Source organism: Nerophis lumbriciformis, linkage group LG22 (assembly GCF_033978685.3).
Source record: "Nerophis lumbriciformis linkage group LG22, RoL_Nlum_v2.1, whole genome shotgun sequence".
Classification (NCBI taxonomy): domain Eukaryota; kingdom Metazoa; phylum Chordata; class Actinopteri; order Syngnathiformes; family Syngnathidae; genus Nerophis; species Nerophis lumbriciformis.
Genome location: NC_084569.2, coordinates 9,289,766 through 9,307,428, shown reverse-complemented (window position 1 = coordinate 9,307,428; position 17,663 = coordinate 9,289,766). Strand labels below are relative to the sequence as shown.

Here is a 17,663-nt window from a genome sequence, read left to right as displayed (position 1 = left end):
TAAATCCCACTTTCTTTATTTTCATGTACATTTTGGGTGTTTCATTCAGTAAAAAACTGTTTTTTTGAGGTCAGTGTTGGCACTTGGAATTTTCCAAATGATGTGCCAGGGACCCCATCAAGTCATAAAAATGGGGTCCCACAGTAACATTTTTGGGGTCCCATTTTTTTGTAAGCGTTTTGAAAACAAATGATAAATTTCATGGGCAATCTGGTAAAACTGTTTGTTACATTTTTGTTGTTTGGCTTGATTGTAAAAGATGTGGTCTGAGAAGTAAAAGAGGAGCAACGTTCATATGTTGTTAATATTCAGTGTTTTATTGTTCATAGTTAATATTGTCAATCCCACTTTCTTTATTTTCATGTACATTTTGGGTGTTTCATTCAGGAAAAAAACTGTAAAATTCCATTCCGTTTTTTTGAGGTCAGTGTTGGCGCTGGGAATGTTCCAAATGGGGTCCCGGGGACCCCATCAAGTCATAAAAATGGGTGGGGCCACAGTATATTTTTGGGGTCCCACTTTTTTGTAAGCGTTTTGAAAACAAATGATAAATGTATGCTGTTTTATCTCACATTCTATATTGTGTTTTGGAAAAAGGTTGTCATAAACATTACTTAATTCATTTAAAAAAAAATAATACAAAAGGAAATAATTTTTTATGTGGTCTGAGAAGTAAAAGAGGAACGTTCATATGTTGTTAATATTCAGTATTTTATTGTTCATAGTTAATATTGTCAATCCCACTTTCTTTATTTTCATGTACATTTTGGGTGTTTCATTTAGGAAAAAAACTGCTAAATTTTATTCCATTTTTTGTGGTCATTGTTAGCACTTGGAATTTTCCAAATGGGGTCGCAGGGACCCCATCAAATCTTAAAAATGGGGTCCTACAGTAAATGTTTTTTTTTTTCCCACTTTTTTGTAAGCGTTTTGAAAACAAATGATAAATGTATGCTGTTTTATCTCACATTCTATATTGTGTTTTGGAAAAAGGTTGTCATAAATGTTACTTAATTCATTTAAAAAATAATAATACAAAAGGAAACAAATTTTTATGTGGTCTGAGAAATGAAAGAGCAACGTTCATATGTTGTTAATATTCAGTGTTTTATTGTTCATAGTTAATATTGTAACTCCCACTTTCTTTATTTTCATGTACATTTTTGGGTGTTTCATTCAGGAAAAAAACTATAACATTTTATTCCATTTTTTTGTGGTCATTGTTAGCACTTGGAATTTTCCAAATGGGGTCCCAGGGACCCCATCAAGTCCTAAAAATGGGGTCCCCACGGTAAATGTTTTGTTTTTCCCACTTTTTTGTAAGCGTTTTGAAAACAAATGATAAATGTATGCTGTTTTATCTCACATTCTATATTGTGTTTTGGAAAAAGGTTGTCATAAACGTTACTTAAATCATTAAAAATAACAAAATAAAATAGATAAAAAATGTATTCAGTTATAAACATTCCTTCACTTTCTTCTTTCCTTCATGGTTTAAAACGTCACCACTGCCGGTAGTTTTGTCTATATTTTTATTGTAATATTTTCAGAATGTGTTTGTTCTATTTTTGGCCAAAGTAAGACAAAGAAAACAATCTAAAGTTGTCTTTATTTTTTAGTTTTAATGCCATGATTTTAATAGTCCGTGTGGCCCCTGAGCTAAAATGACTTTGACACCCCTGTTAAATGAATATAAATAAAATGCATTCTCCATGACAGTCGACATCTGTTATGCTGACTCAGTACATGTTCTCATTTCCAGTGTTTATTTTGTTGGCTACTTACAAAAGCATATAAGCTCTCTATAAATAGTTACAAATATTTAAATAACCTTCAATAATATAACGATAAGACAAAACTGTTTTTTTATAACCGCGTGAATACAACATCTCCATATTCTGTATATATGGGATGATTGGTCTAACTCACTTTGGATGGACTGGAATTGGGAGTGTCCTGGTTGGCCGCTATAGGTGACCCCACGCCTCCGCCGGGGGGAACTGGTCCACCTCTCCGCCCTCGTTACACGGTCGATCTCCCAGCGTGAAAGCCAGCTTGTAGCGCAGGCGCACCTTCTCCTGGGGATGCAAAAACCCCCCGGAAATGTCAGGATTGATGAGGTTGGAGGAGCACGTGCAGGGATGTCACCTGCCTTTGTTGGATTGGCCAATAACATGATCTGTGTGATGGAGGCCGGGGGCAGGATGGGGTTAAACGGGGCCAGTTCTGTTCCTGATGGAGGCTGCAGCTTCACCTTCATTGACTAGTACGAAAAGAAAAAGGAAATCACTGGAATGTTCTTTCATTTTAATTGTGAACACGTGAAAAATATTGTTCTGGAATTACAAAAACCCAAAACCAGTCAAGTTGTCACGTTGTGTAAATTGTAAATAAAAATAGAATACAATGATTTGCAAATCCTTTTCAACTTATATTCAATTGAATAGACTGCAAAGACAAGATATTTCATGTTCACACTGAGAAACTTTATTTTTTTGTTGCAAATAATCATTAACTTTGTATTTAATGGCAGCAACACGTTGCAAAAAAGTTGTTACATGGCCTTTCCTTTTAACAACACTCAGTAAACGTTTGGGAACTGAGGAGACACATTTTTGAAGCTTTTCAGGTGGAATTCTTTCCCATTCTTGCTTGATGTACAGCTTAAGTTGTTCAACCTCTCCGTTGTGGTATTTTAGGCTTCATAATGCACCACACATTTTCAATGGGAGACAGGTCTGGACTACAGGCAGGCCAGTCTAGTTGTAACACGTGGCTTGGCATTATCTTGCTGAAATAAGCAGGGGCGTCCATGATAACTGTAACTGTTGCTACTAATAATTCACATAATTTGTTTTATTTCTCTAAAAACTGAATAATAAGTTAAGTTCATAAAAGGGAATTCAAATCAAAATGCATAAAAGTTCATAAGAAGGCTATATTTAAATTACTATGGTTAAAAATGTAATGTCATGCCTTTTTGTTAAGTTTGTGGGCATACTTTTATTTTGAAGTGTCTCGTTTGGTCTGTCGTCTGATGTAAGGAAGCTACTTCCGGGTATGAGTAAACATTTTTCATGCCATGTGAAGGCAGAAAGAGAGAAACTGATTGTCACAAAGACTAAAAAGTGTCACAAGGACTTCAAGCGTTTGGGCTATAAGAGCCTGAAGATCATAATTTCCTCCTAAAAGAAGCATGCAGGCCAACGAGGTATTTGTTTGTCACTTCTGTTTGTATTTACTTCGGTAAAATGTTCGATCCACATGCTGTGCATGTTGTTATTTTTACGTTTATAACGTGCTTTATTTTATTTCAGTTTTCACGGTGAATTTGAAGGGAAAGGAAGCCTTCAAATAAATCAGTTCAAGAAAGCCATTGTGTCTGTGCTATTTGGAGGGAGTTACAATAACGTTGCTTGGATGGCAACATATGTTGCTCCAAAACCTGTATGTACCTTTCAGCATTAATGGTGCCTTCACAGATGTGTAAGTTACCCATGTCTTGGGCACTAATACACCCCCATACCATCACAGAACAATCCGGATGGTTCTTTTCCTCTTTGGTCCGGAGGACACGACGTCCACAGTTTTCAAAATACAATTTGAAATGTGGACTCGTCAGACCACAGAACACTTTTTCCACTTTGCATCAGTCCATCTTAGATGAGCTCGGGCCCAGCGAAGCCGACGGCGTTTCTGGGTGTTGTTGATAAATGGCTTTCTCTTTGCATAGAAGAGTTTTAAATTGCACTTACAGATGTAGCGACGAACTGTAGTTACTGACAGTGGTTTTCTGAAGTGTTCCTGAGCCCATGTGGTGATATCCTTTACACACTGATGTTGCTTTTTGATGCAGTACCGCCTAAAGAATCCAAGGTCACGGGCATTCAATGTTAACGTGCAGTGATTTCTCCAGATTCTCTGAACCTTTTGATGATTTTACAGACCGTAGATGGTGAAATCCCTAAATTCCTTGCAATAGCTGGTTGAGAAATGTTGTTCTTAAACTGTTTCGACAATTTGCTCACGCATTTGTTGACAAAGTGGTGACCCTCGCCTCATCCTTGTTTGTGAATGACTGAGCATTTCATGGAAGCTGCTTTCATACCCAATCATGGCACCCACCTGTTCCCAATTAGCCTGTTCACCTGTGGGATGTTCCAAATAAGTGTTTGATGAGCATTCCTTCAACGTTCTCAGTCTTTTTTGCCACTTGTGCCAGCTTTTTTGAAACATGTCGCAGGCATCAAATTCCAAATGAGCTCATATTTGCAAAAAATAACAAAGTTTTCCAGTTGTAATGTTAAATATCTTGTCTTTGCAGTCTATTCGATTGAATATAAGTTGAAAAGGATTTGCAAATCATTGTATTCTCTTTTTATTTACCATTTACACAACGTGACAACTTCACTGGTTTTGGGGGTTTGTAAATAGAAAGTTGATCCATTGGTTAATAAGTGTGTCTGATAAACAGTACTGTATTGCGGTTTATATTTCAAAGTGTACAAACCTTTACCAAAATATGGACTTTTGTCAAGGCTGGAACCCTTTATTTATGTTTACATTGCTTCAATATACAAACCTGTCTATTTACGAACCCTGTTTAAGAACCAATTAAGTTTGTCAATCGGGGTTCCACTGTAATAGTGGAACCTCCAACCTCCGAGGACAAAGCTACGAACAATGGGAGACCGGGCTTTCTGCTCCGCCATTCCCAGTTTGTGGAACGCTCTCCCTGACCACCTGAGGGTACACTCTTAGAAATAAAAGTGCTAAGTAGAACCATATAAGGTTCTTCGGCTCGTCCTCATAGGAGAACCCTTTTTGGCTCCAGGTAGAACCTTTTTATAAAGGTTCCACCTGGAACCCTTTCGGAGGGTTCTACCTAGAACTGTGTGTGTAAGGTTCCACCCAGAACCCCCCATGAGAGGTTCTACAAAGAACCCACGCAGGGAGTTCCACTAAGAACCCTTTCATGTTTCAAGGGTTTCATCTAGAACCCACACAGGGAGTTCCACTAAGAACCCTTTCGTATTTCAAGGGTTTCATCTAGAACCCACACAGGGAGTTCCACTAAGAACCCTTTTGTATTTCAAGACTTTCATCTAGAACCCACGCAGGGAGTTCCACTAAGAACCCTTTCGTATTTCAAGGGTTTCATCTAGAACCCACACAGGGAGTTCCACTAAGAACCCTTTTGTATTTCAAGACTTTCATCTAGAACCCACGCAGGGAGTTCCACTAAGAACCCTTTTGTATTTCAAGGGTTTCATCTAGAACCCACACAGGGACTTCCACTAAGAACCCTTTCGTTTGTCAAGGGTTTCATCTAGAACCCATGCAGGGAGTTCCACTAAGAACGCTTTCAGGTTTCAAGGGTTTCATCTAGAACCCACACAGGGAGTTCCACTAAGAACCCTTTCGTATTTCAAGGGTTTCATCTAGAACCCACACAGGGAGTTCCACTAAGAACCCTTTTGTATTTCAAGACTTTCATCTAGAACCCACGCAGGGAGAGTTCCACTAAGAACCCTTTTGTATTTCAAGACTTTCATCTAGAACCCACGCAGGGAGTTCCACTAAGAACCCTTTTGTATTTCAAGGGTTTCATCTAGAACCCACACAGGGAGTTCCACTAAGAACCCTTTTGTATTTCAAGACTTTCATCTAGAACCCACGCAGGGAGTTCCACTAAGAACCCTTTTGTATTTCAAGGGTTTCATCTAGAACCCACACAGGGACTTCCACTAAGAACCCTTTCGTTTGTCAAGGGTTTCATCTAGAACCCATGCAGGGAGTTCCACTAAGAACGCTTTCAGGTTTCAAGGGTTTCATCTAGAACCCACACAGGGAGTTCCACAAAGAACTCTTTCATGTTTCAAGGGTTTCATCTAGACCTGACACGGGGGGTACTAAAAACATCCCTTTTCAAAGGTTTTCACCGATAACCGTCTTGTCTTCTGAGGGTTCTATAAAGAACCATATTGTATTCTACAGATCAGTTTAGTTCATATTATATTGTGGTCATTTATCATGTTGACATTGAACAAACATTCAAAACATTTTAATGAGAAAAACATTTATTTAAAGATAGGCACCATTATTGGCAAATGTTATCAGGAAGTATGTCCCTGGTGACACAGGATCTTACCCATGCTTTCAACAATCCCTGAAGAACTCTTTCTTCCAAAAACGGTTCTCTGGATCAAAATAGTTCTTACTGGAACCCTTAGTGTTAGTGAGAACCCTTTTAAAACCAATTATTCAGAAAAGGGGTTTTAAAGGGTTCTCTGGATCAAAATGGTTCTTACTGGAACCATTAGCGTTACCAAGAACCCTTGAAAACCCCTTTCTTCGGGAAAGGGTTTTTCAGAAGCAAATGGTTCTAGTTAGAACCTCAGCCCTTGTAGAAGAACCCTTATTTCTAAGAGTGTACCACAGACTGTGGATGCTTTTAAAAAAGGCTTAAAAACCCTTCTTTTTAAAAAAGCCTTTTTTTTTTTTTAGATATATGCATACTAGTTTTAGCTATTTGGCTGTTCTAGTTTTTATTTATTTCTTATTATATTTTTATTTTTTATTTTTTAATACACTGTAGCACTTTGAGGTTGTTTACTCAATGTAAAGTGCTTTTTACAAATAAAATCTATTATTATTATAAACAAGTGGACAGGGCCACACTTCTATTTTATTTCTTATTATTTTTTCTTTATTTAATTGATTTATCTGTAAATATTATTATTTACTTTTCTTGCTGTTTCTTTCTTTTGAGGGGGTGTGGCATCGTTGGGATATAAACAAACAAATATTTTGACCTTTAGGGCATTTAACAGATATATGATGTATGTATATATGATGTAATGGATAGGAATGTCTGATGCTGGATGTCAATAAAAATTAAATAAAAATAAAAATAAATAAGGAAAGGGCCACACGGGCATCTTTACCTTGGGCACGGCGGCTTGCAGTACTACACCATGAACAGCGAGGGGCGCCGTGTTGAGCATGGACACCACCATCACCAAGACGTCAGGTCTGCCGGGGGGAGAGTCCGACGCAAAGTTGAGCAGAACCCGCACGCCGTCTTTATCGTAGGCGGTGACTGGCGACACTTGACCTAAAACAGGAAGAACACTCAGCCAATCAGGAGCCAGCAGACATGACAACCTGTCTCCCTCTCTAACACGTCTTCTTACTGGGTCTGATGGCCTCCAGGGGGACGTGCACGCTGCTCAGGGAGATTTCTGCCGCTCTGGCCGGGCTCCCCATGAGGAGCGACGGGGAAAGGGAGCGGAAGAGCGGGCTGCCCGGGGCGGAGGCCATGGTCTGGGTTAGTGCGGGAGAAGCGGGCATCACGCCCTGGAGGAGCGAGGTGGAGGAGGCGGAGCTCTGTGCGGCCATAGGAGGAGGAGCTACTGCCGACATCCCGTAACTGTTGCTCATCATCATCGGACTGGAAAAACTGGTAAAACACAATATTAGCTCACAATATTAAATCAACTCAATACGGTTACTTTTACAAGGAAGGGTAATTGTAACCTTTTTAGGAAAAATGGCACATAAAATATATCCATTTTCTACCGCTTATTCCCTTCAGTCGTGATCAAAAGTTTACATACAACAATGTTAATATTTGCTTACATGTCCCTTGGCAAGTTTCACTGCAAAAAGGCGCTTTTGGTAGCCATCCACAAGCTTCTGCTTGAATTTTTTGACCACTCCTCTTGACAAAATTGGTGCAGTTCAGCTAAATTTGTTGGTTTTTCTGACGTGGACTTGTTTCTTCAGCATTGTCCACATGTTTAAGTCAGGACTTTGGGAAGGCCATTCTAAAACCTTCATTCTAGCCTGATTTAGCCATTCCTTTACCACTTTTGACATGTGTTTGGGGTCATTGTCCTGTTGGAACACCCAACTGCGCCCAAGACCCAACCTCGGGGGCTGATGATGCTTATAATGCTGCATAATAGACTGTATTTATGTTATTCACATGTGAATAATGCTGTACAATAGACTGTATTTATGTTATTCACATGTGAATAATACTGTATAATAGACTGTATTTATGTTATTCACATGTGAATAATGCTGTATAATAGACTGTATTTATATTATTCACATGTGAATAATGCTGTATAATAGACCGTATTTATATTATTCACATGTGAATAATGCTGTATAATAGACTGTATTTATGTTATTCACATGTGAATAATGCTGTATAATAGACTGTATTTATGTTATTCACATGTGAATAATGCTGTATAATAGACTGTATTTATCTTATTCACATGTGAATAATGCTGTATAATAGACTGTATTTATATTATTCACATGTGAATAATGCTGTATAATAGACTGTATTTATACTATTCACATGTGAATAATGCTGTATAATAGACTGTATTTATGCTATTCATATGTGAATAATGCTGTATAATAGACTGTATTTATATTATTCACATGTGAATAATGCTGTATAATAGACTATTTATGTTATTCACATGTGAATAATGCTGTATAATAGACTGTATTTATATTATTCACATGTGAATAATGCTGTATAATAGACTGTATTTATGCTATTCATATGTGAATAATGCTGTATAATAGACTGTATTTATATTATTCACATGTGAATAATGCTGTATAATAGACTATTTATGTTATTCACATGTGAATAATGCTGTATAATAGACTGTATTTATATTATTCACATGTGAATAATGCTGTATAATAGACTGTATTTATATTATTCACATGTGAATAATGCTGTATAATATAATGTATTTGTTATTCACATGTGAATAATGCGACTGTATTTATGTTATTCACATGTGAATAATACTGTATAATAGACTGTATTTATGTTATTCACATGTGAATAATGCGACTGTATTTATGTTATTCACATGTGAATAATGCTGTATAATAGACTGTATTTATATTATTCACATGTGAATAATGCTGTATAATAGACTGTAATTATGTTAGTCACATGTGAATAATGCTGTATAATAGACTGTATTTATATTATTCACATGTGAATAATGCTGTATAAAGACTGTATTTATGTTATTCACATGTGAATAATGCTGTATAATAGACTGTATTTATATTATTCACATGTGAATAATGCTGTATAATAGACTGTATTTATATTATTCGCATGTGAATAATGCTGTATAATAGAATGTATTTATAGTATTCACATGTGAATAATGCTGTATAATAGACTGTATTTATGTTATTCACATGTGAATAATGCTGTATAATAGACTGTATTTATGTTATTCACATGTGAATAATGCTGTATAATAGACTGTATTTATCTTATTCACATGTGAATAATGCTGTATAATAGACTGTATTTATATTATTCACATGTGAATAATGCTGTATAATAGACTGTATTTATGTTATTCACATGTGAATAATGCTGTATAACAGACTGTATTTATATTATTCACATGTGAATAATGCTGTATGATAGACTGTATTTATGTTATTCACATGTGAATAATGCTGTATAATAGACTGTATTTATGTTATTCACATGTGAATAATGCTGTATAACAGACTGTATTTATATTATTCACATGTGAATAATGCTGTATAATCGACTGTATTTATGTTATTCACATGTGAATAATGCTGTATAATAGACTATATTATTCACATGTGAATAATGCTGTATAATAGACTGTATTTATATTATTCACATGTGAATAATGCTGTGTAATAGACTGTATTTATATTATTCACATGTGAATAATGCTGTATAATAGATTGTATTTATGTTATTCTCATGTGAATAATGCTGTATAATAGACTGTATTTATGTTATTCGCATGTGAATAATGCTGTATAATAGACCGTATTTATGTTATTCACATGTGAATAATGCTGTATAATAGACTGTATTTATGTTATTCACATGTGAATAATGCTGTATAATAGACTGTATTTGTTATTCGCATGTGAATAATGCTGTATAATAGACCGTATTTATGTTATTCACATGTGAATAATGCTGTATAATACTGTATTTATGCTATTCACATGTGAATAATGCTGTATAATAGACTGTATTTATACTATTCACATGTGAATAATGCTGTATAATAGACTGTATTTATGTTATTCACATGTGAATAATGCTGTATAATAGACTATTTATGTTATTCACATGTGAATAATGCTGTATAATAGACTGTATTTATGTTATTCACATGTGAATAATGCTGTATAACAGACTGTATTTATATTATTCACATGTGAATAATGCTGTATAATCGACTGTATTTATGTTATTCACATGTGAATAATGCTGTATAATAGACTATATTATTCACATGTGAATAATGCTGTATAATAGACTGTATTTATATTATTCACATGTGAATAATGCTGTATAATAGACTGTATTTATGTTATTCACATGTGAATAATGCTGTATAACAGACTGTATTTATATTATTCACATGTGAATAATGCTGTATAATCGACTGTATTTATGTTATTCACATGTGAATAATGCTGTGTAATAGACTATATTATTCACATGTGAATAATGCTGTATAATAGACTGTATTTATATTATTCACATGTGAATAATGCTGTATAATAGACTGTATTTATATTATTCACATGTGAATAATGCTGTATAATAGATTGTATTTATGTTATTCGCATGTGAATAATGCTGTATAATAGACTGTATTTATGTTATTCGCATGTGAATAATGCTGTATAATAGACCGTATTCATGTTATTCACATGTGAATAATGCTGTATAATAGACTGTATTTATGTTATTCACATGTGAATAATGCTGTATAATAGACTGTATTTATGTTATTCGCATGTGAATAATGCTGTATAATAGACCGTATTTATGTTATTCACATGTGAATAATGCTGTATAATACTGTATTTATGCTATTCACATGTGAATAATGCTGTATAATAGACTGTATTTATACTATTCACATGTGAATAATGCTGTATAATAGACTGTATTTATGTTATTCACATGTGAATAATGCTGTATAATAGACTATTTATGTTATTCACATGTGAATAATGCTGTATAATAGACTGTATTTATGTTATTCACATGTGAATAATGCTGTATATAGACTGTATTTATATTATTCACATGTGAATAATGCTGTATAATAGACTGTATTTATATTATTCACATGTGAATAATGCTGTATAATAGACTGTATTTATATTATTCACATGTGAATAATGCTGTATTATAGACTGTATTTATATTATTCACATGTGAATAATGCTGTATAATAGACTGTATTTATGTTATTCACATGTGAATAATGCTGTATAATAGACTGTATTTATATTATTCACATGTGAATAATGCTGTATAATAGACTGTAATTATGTTATTCACATGTGAATAATGCTGTATAATAGACTGTATTTATATTATTCACATGTGAATAATGCTGTATAATAGACTGTATTTATGCTATTCACATGTGAATAATGCTGTATAATAGACTGTATTTATACTATTCACATGTGAATAATGCTGTATAATAGACTGTATTTATGTTATTCACATGTGAATAATGCTGTATAATAGACTGTATTTATGTTATTCACATGTGAATAATGCTGTATAATAGACTATTTATATTATTCACATGTGAATAATGCTGTATAATAGACTGTATTTATATTATTCACATGTGAATAATGCTGTATAATAGACTATTTATATTATTCACATGTGAATAATGCTGTATAATAGACTGTATTTATATTATTCACATGTGAATAATGCTGTATAATAGACTGTATTTATATTATTCACATGTGAATAATGCTGTATAATAGACTGTATTTATATTATTCACATGTGAATAATGCTGTATAATAGACTGTATTTATATTATTCACATGTGAATAATGGTGTATAATAGACCGTATTTATGTTATTCACATGTGAATAATGCTGTATAATAGACTGTATTTATATTATTCACATGTGAATAATGCTGTATAATAGACTGTATTTATGTTATTCACATGTGAATAATGCTGTATAATAGACTGTATTTATGTTATTCACATGTGAATAATGCTGTATAATAGACTGTATTTATGTTATTCACATGTGAATAATGCTGTATAATAGACTGTATTTATGTTATTCACATGTGAATAATGCTGTAGAACAGACTGTCCATCCATCCATTTTCTACCGCTTATTCCCTTCGGGGTCGCGGGGGGCGCTGGAGCCTATCTCAGCTACAATCGGCTGGAAGGTGGGTACACCCTGGACAAGTCGCCACCTCATCACAGGGCCAACACTGATAGACAGACAACATTCACACTCACATTCATACATTTGGGCAAATTTTTGTGATGCCATATCAACCTATCCCCAGGTGCATGTCTTTGGAGGTGGGAGGAAGCTGGAGTACCCGGAGGGAACCCACGCAATCACGGCGAGGACATGCAAACTCCACACAGAAAGATCCCGAGGCCGGGATTGAACTCACGACTTCTCAGGACCTTCATATTGTGAGGCAGATGCACTAATGTAATAAGACTGTATTTATATTATTCACATGTGAATAATGATGTATAATAGACTGTATTTATGTTATTCACATTTGAATAATGCTGTATAATAGACTGTATTTATATTATTCACATGTGAATAATGATGTATAATAGACTGTATTTATGTTATTCACATTTGAATAATGCTGTATAATAGGTATTTTTACATGTGAATAATATAAATACAGTCTATTATACAGCATTATTCACATGTGAATAACATAAATACAGTCTATTATACAGCATTATTCACATGTAAATTACATAAATACAGTCTATTATACAGCATTATTCACATGTGAATAATATAAATACAGTCTATTATACAGCATTATTCACATGTGAATTACATAAATACGGTCTACAATACAGCATTATTCACATGTGAATAATATAAATACAGTCTATTATACAGCATTATTCACATGTGAATAATATAAATACAGTCTATTATACAGCATTATTCACATGTGAATTACATAAATAGTCTATTATACAGCATTATTAACATGTGAATTATATAAATACAGTCTATTATACAGCATTATTCACATGTGAATAACAAATACTGTCTATTATACTGCATTATTCACATGTGAATAACATAAATACAGTCTATTATACAGTATTATTCACATGTGAATTACATAAATACAGTCTACTATACAGCATTATTCACATGTGAATAATATAAATACAGTCTATTATACAGCATTATTCACATGTGAAAAACATAAATACAGTCTATTATACAGCATTATTCACATGTGAATAACATAAATACAGTCTATTATACAGAATTATTCACATGTGAATAACATAAATACAGTCTATTATACTGCATTATTCACATGTGAATAAAATAAATACAGTCTAAGTGTTTATTGTTTATTGTGAGCGAACTGTGGTGCTGAATTTACCCCAGGGATCAATAAAGTACTTTCTATTCTATTCTATATTCGGTACTATACCACCCCCGAAAAATACAAAATGCAAACAAACGCCATTGGTGGATCTACATAACATCCACTGTAATGATACCAAGTACAGGAGCGTATCTAGTCGCTCTTGAAGCTCATCGAGAGAATGCAAAGCAATAATCAGAGCAAAGGGTGGCTATTTTGAAGAAACTGGAATATAAAATATGTTTTCAGTTATTTCCCCTTTTTTTTTGTTAAGTACATAACTCCACATGTGTTCATTCATAGTTTTGATGCCTTCAGTGACAATCTACATGAAAATGAAGAAAACACATTGAATGAGGAGAAGGTGTGTCCAAACTTTTGGCCTGTACTGTATACTGAAAGATGTGTCTTAATGTTTAGTTTGCTCTATGGAAGAGTCAAAATAATACGTCCACAATGACGTATTATTGTGGACGTCATTGTGACACAATAACGTCACAATGCCGTTATTGTACTCACAAAGCCTGCTTGTTGTGAGTTCAAACATGAATTAAAGTCATCATGGCACCTCTTGTGGTCTGCGAATCCCATCATGGCCAGGTCTTGGAAGTCCTGGAGTGATGTGGCGGCTGATTCCGCCACAGGCAAGGCTGCACCCCCGAACGCTGGGGCCTGCGGAGCCAAAGAGAAGGTGTCACCTCCTCCCGGGTGTTAATCAATGTGTGGGTGTGGATCATTCTCACCTGCAATGAGCTCCACTGATGAGACGCTTCGCCGAGCTTGGGTTTGGAATGGCTGCTCAGAGAGGAGGGAGGCCCGTCACAGAGTCCTGCAAGGTGTGCGCTCGTTAGTGTGGTACCGTTAGTTGCCGTGACGACGCACCTACCCAGAGACAGCAGCTCGTTATCAAGAAGCAAGAGCGCCTTGGAGGAGGTGGTCTCCGGCGGCGGGTGACTCGGGCTGCCGCCCAGCGAGCTTTGCTTGGGGGGAGGCGGCAGGGAGGGGAAGGAGGGATCCGACAGATGGTCGGCGAGGGGAATGGCGCTCATCGGGGGAGGAGGGGCGGCGGCGGGCCGGGGAGGGCTGGGAGTGTCTGGATCCGCCAGGTCGATCAGGGTGTCGGTGGTCTCTGCGGTGTCAGAACAGACCGTGACGCACACTCGCTGGGAAGGGCAATTCTAGAAATGTCTGACCGCTGTGGGCGTGGCTGCCGCGTGCCTCCTCGCTGTCGCCGTTGATGGGCAGCCCCTCCACGACCCTCTTGTAGGAGTTGATGACCCTGGAGAGGTCGTCGCTCGCCTGCAGGATGTCACCTGAGTGGACACGGAAGAGACCACAATGGCCTTTTTCAGGGCTGTACAAGTGGATCAATTATCCATCCACCCATTTTTCACCGCTTGTCCCGTTCGGGGTCGCGGAGGGTGCTGGAGCCTATCTCAGCTGCATTCGGGCGGAAGGCGGGGTGCACCCTGGACAAGTTGCCACCTCATCACAGGGCCAACACAAATAGACAGACAACATTCACACACTAGGGCCAATTTAGTGTTGATCAATTATTAACTAGAAATTATATATATATATATTAGAGATGCGCGGATAGGCAATTATTTCATCCGCAAGCGCATCATAAAAGTCGTCAACCATCCGCCATCCACCCGAACTAACATTTAATCAAAACCGCACCCGCCCGCCATCCGCCATCCGCCCGTTGTTATACATCTAATATAGACGATGCAAGGCATTAGTGAGGTTATAAAGCTTTTGCCTGTTAAAGAAAGGAGACTGATCCAATGCAGCAGAGACATCCAATGCGTGCCACGCTGTCACGGCCCAGACGCACACCAGTGCGCAATCATCTGGGAGCCGCGCTGAGCGCACCTCCAAGCGCGCTCGGGCCACTCAAACTGCTGCAGGCAGCTGCGTTCTATCTTGTTTTAACATCCTGTGGCACTCTTCTGGGATCACGGCGGACGAAACTGCTCATGCTCAGGGTGTTTGTGGAGATTCGGGGTTTTGCACAAATGTGATGCATCATGTTAGATGTCCCGGTTTTGTGACTGTCGTAGACATAAACAGCGTCGCAGCTCTTGCAAATCATGTAGCCAGCATTACTATCATCCTGATTTACAACCTCATAAAAACGAGTCCACGCTGAACTTTTCTGGCCTTTTTTTCCCCTGGTCTTTAGTATTCCCTTTTTTAGTTTGTCGCGTACCACGTTTGCTGCCGGCGTTGCCATCTCTTTTTTTTTTCTTCTTCTGTTGTGGCATATGCTGCAGGTGCCTGCTCGTTTTTCGTATGTGGGTAACAACATTTAACTATGTATATATATTTCCGAATTGGTTTAACTGCCACCCGCCTGAATCTATTTAAAATCTTTTTTTTTTTTATTTCAACCGCCCGACCCGACCCGCGGATAAAATCTTTTTTTTTTTTTTTTCAACCGCCCGACCCGCGGATAATCCGCGGACTCCGCGGTTGTGTCCGCAAACCGCGCATCTCTAGTATATATATATATATATATATATATATATATATATATATATATATATATATATATTTCTATATATTAGGGGTGTAACGGTACACAAAAATGTTGGTTCAGTATGTACCTCGGTTTAGAGGTCACGGTTCGGTTAATTTTCGGTACAGTAAGAAAACAACAAAATATAAAATTTTTTGGTTATTTATTTACCAAATGTGTAAACAATGGCTTTATCCTTTTAACATTGGGAACACTATAATAATTCTGCCCACGTTAATCAACATTAAACTGCCTCAAGTTGTTGCTCAGATTAAAAAAAAAGACAAAACTTTTCTTCTACATATAAAAAGTGCAACATTAAACAGTTTCAAGTCAACTCATCATGCTTAATTTATTACAGCATTTGGGAAGCCTGTAGTTGATTTTTATTATGTAAATGTTATGTTTTTATCAACATGTGATAGCAGGGACCCTGCCATTCAAAACTAGGCTGCTGCATTACTAATGATTAATGTAACTATAGCTGAAAAAATAGTACAATAGCAATAGGAGAGACTATTCATCCCTGAACATCATGGAGTTCATGTAGGCTTTATGATGCAGTTACATTATTATATCCACTATCAGAGACAGAAACTCTTCATTTAACATAATGTCCTTTTTTGCTGCTTCAACACAGCTCAATCAACACAGAAAAAGGTAAAGTGAAATAACAGACAGACAGGGCTTTGCTTTCCGTAACACACACACCGCAAAATGAGCTAACGTTACGCAAAAAGCGAATTAGCCTTCACCTCAAGCCAGGACTGCGAGCGAGCTGAGCTGCCGTTTATATTTCTAGAACGCTCATAGTGATGTTACTAGTAGTTGACTGGGAGGTGTTTATTATAATTTGGGGAGAGTCCGCTGCCTGATGCTTACCTGCTAAACGCTAAGCACTGACTACATGCGCTCTGAATACGCACTGCTGATTGGCTGTTACCGCTCTGTTTGTAGCCAATCAGATGGTTGTGTGGGTGGGACAATGCTGGGTGCTGTGTAGAGGACTGACAGAGACAGAGGCAGAAGAAAGCGGAGGCGGCTACTTAATATGTTCGTGTGGAAACTCGTTCGGTACACCTCCGAACTGAACCGAAACCCCCGTACCGAAACTGTTCAATACAAATACACGTACCGTTACACCCCTAATATATATATATATATATATATATATATATATATATATATATATATATATGTAAAGCTTGGTTGGTAGAGTGGCCGTGCCAGCAACTTGAGGGTTCCACGTTCGATCCCCGCTTCCGCCATCCTAGTCACTGCCGTTGTGTCCTTGGGCAAGACACTTTACCCACCTGCTCCCACTGCCACCCACACTGGTTTAAATGTAACTTAGATATTGGGTTTCACTATGTAAAGCGCTATATGAATATAATTAACTTCACAATCATGCCAGGCCCAGACCTTTTCCAAAAAGGACATACAGCAAACTCACTCGGGCGAGACAAAAACAACAAAAAAAGCCACAAACCTAAGCTGGTGTCATTGTCCTCGGCCTCGGTGGCCATTTTAAAAGCGGCCCGCCTCAACTTGTCGCAGCGCTCGTACAGTTCCTAAAGCGGGAAGGAACAAGCCTTTTAAGAGCCTTACTGAGGTTTTTCCTGAAAGTCACCTCA

At 36.8% G+C, this 17,663-nt stretch overlaps 1 protein-coding gene across 1 annotated transcript in view; it reads right to left on the bottom strand.

Annotated features, from left to right (window-relative positions):
- Positions 1 to 1,740: 1,740 nt before the first annotated feature.
- The window catches only part of gga3b (golgi associated, gamma adaptin ear containing, ARF binding protein 3b), a 33,358-nt gene continuing 17,435 nt past the window's right edge, over positions 1,741 to 17,663 (bottom strand). Inside the window, exons 9-17 of the mRNA XM_061974307.1 lie at positions 17,519 to 17,600; positions 14,699 to 14,818; positions 14,392 to 14,634; positions 14,249 to 14,334; positions 14,074 to 14,177; positions 7,197 to 7,462; positions 6,948 to 7,117; positions 2,153 to 2,263; positions 1,741 to 2,078 (exon numbers count right to left, since the gene is read on the bottom strand). Coding sequence (XP_061830291.1) covers positions 1,968 to 2,078; positions 2,153 to 2,263; positions 6,948 to 7,117; positions 7,197 to 7,462; positions 14,074 to 14,177; positions 14,249 to 14,334; positions 14,392 to 14,634; positions 14,699 to 14,818; positions 17,519 to 17,600 — 1,293 coding nt within the window. The 3' untranslated portion in view covers positions 1,741 to 1,967. The remainder of the gene's footprint in view (positions 2,079 to 2,152; positions 2,264 to 6,947; positions 7,118 to 7,196; positions 7,463 to 14,073; positions 14,178 to 14,248; positions 14,335 to 14,391; positions 14,635 to 14,698; positions 14,819 to 17,518; positions 17,601 to 17,663) is intronic.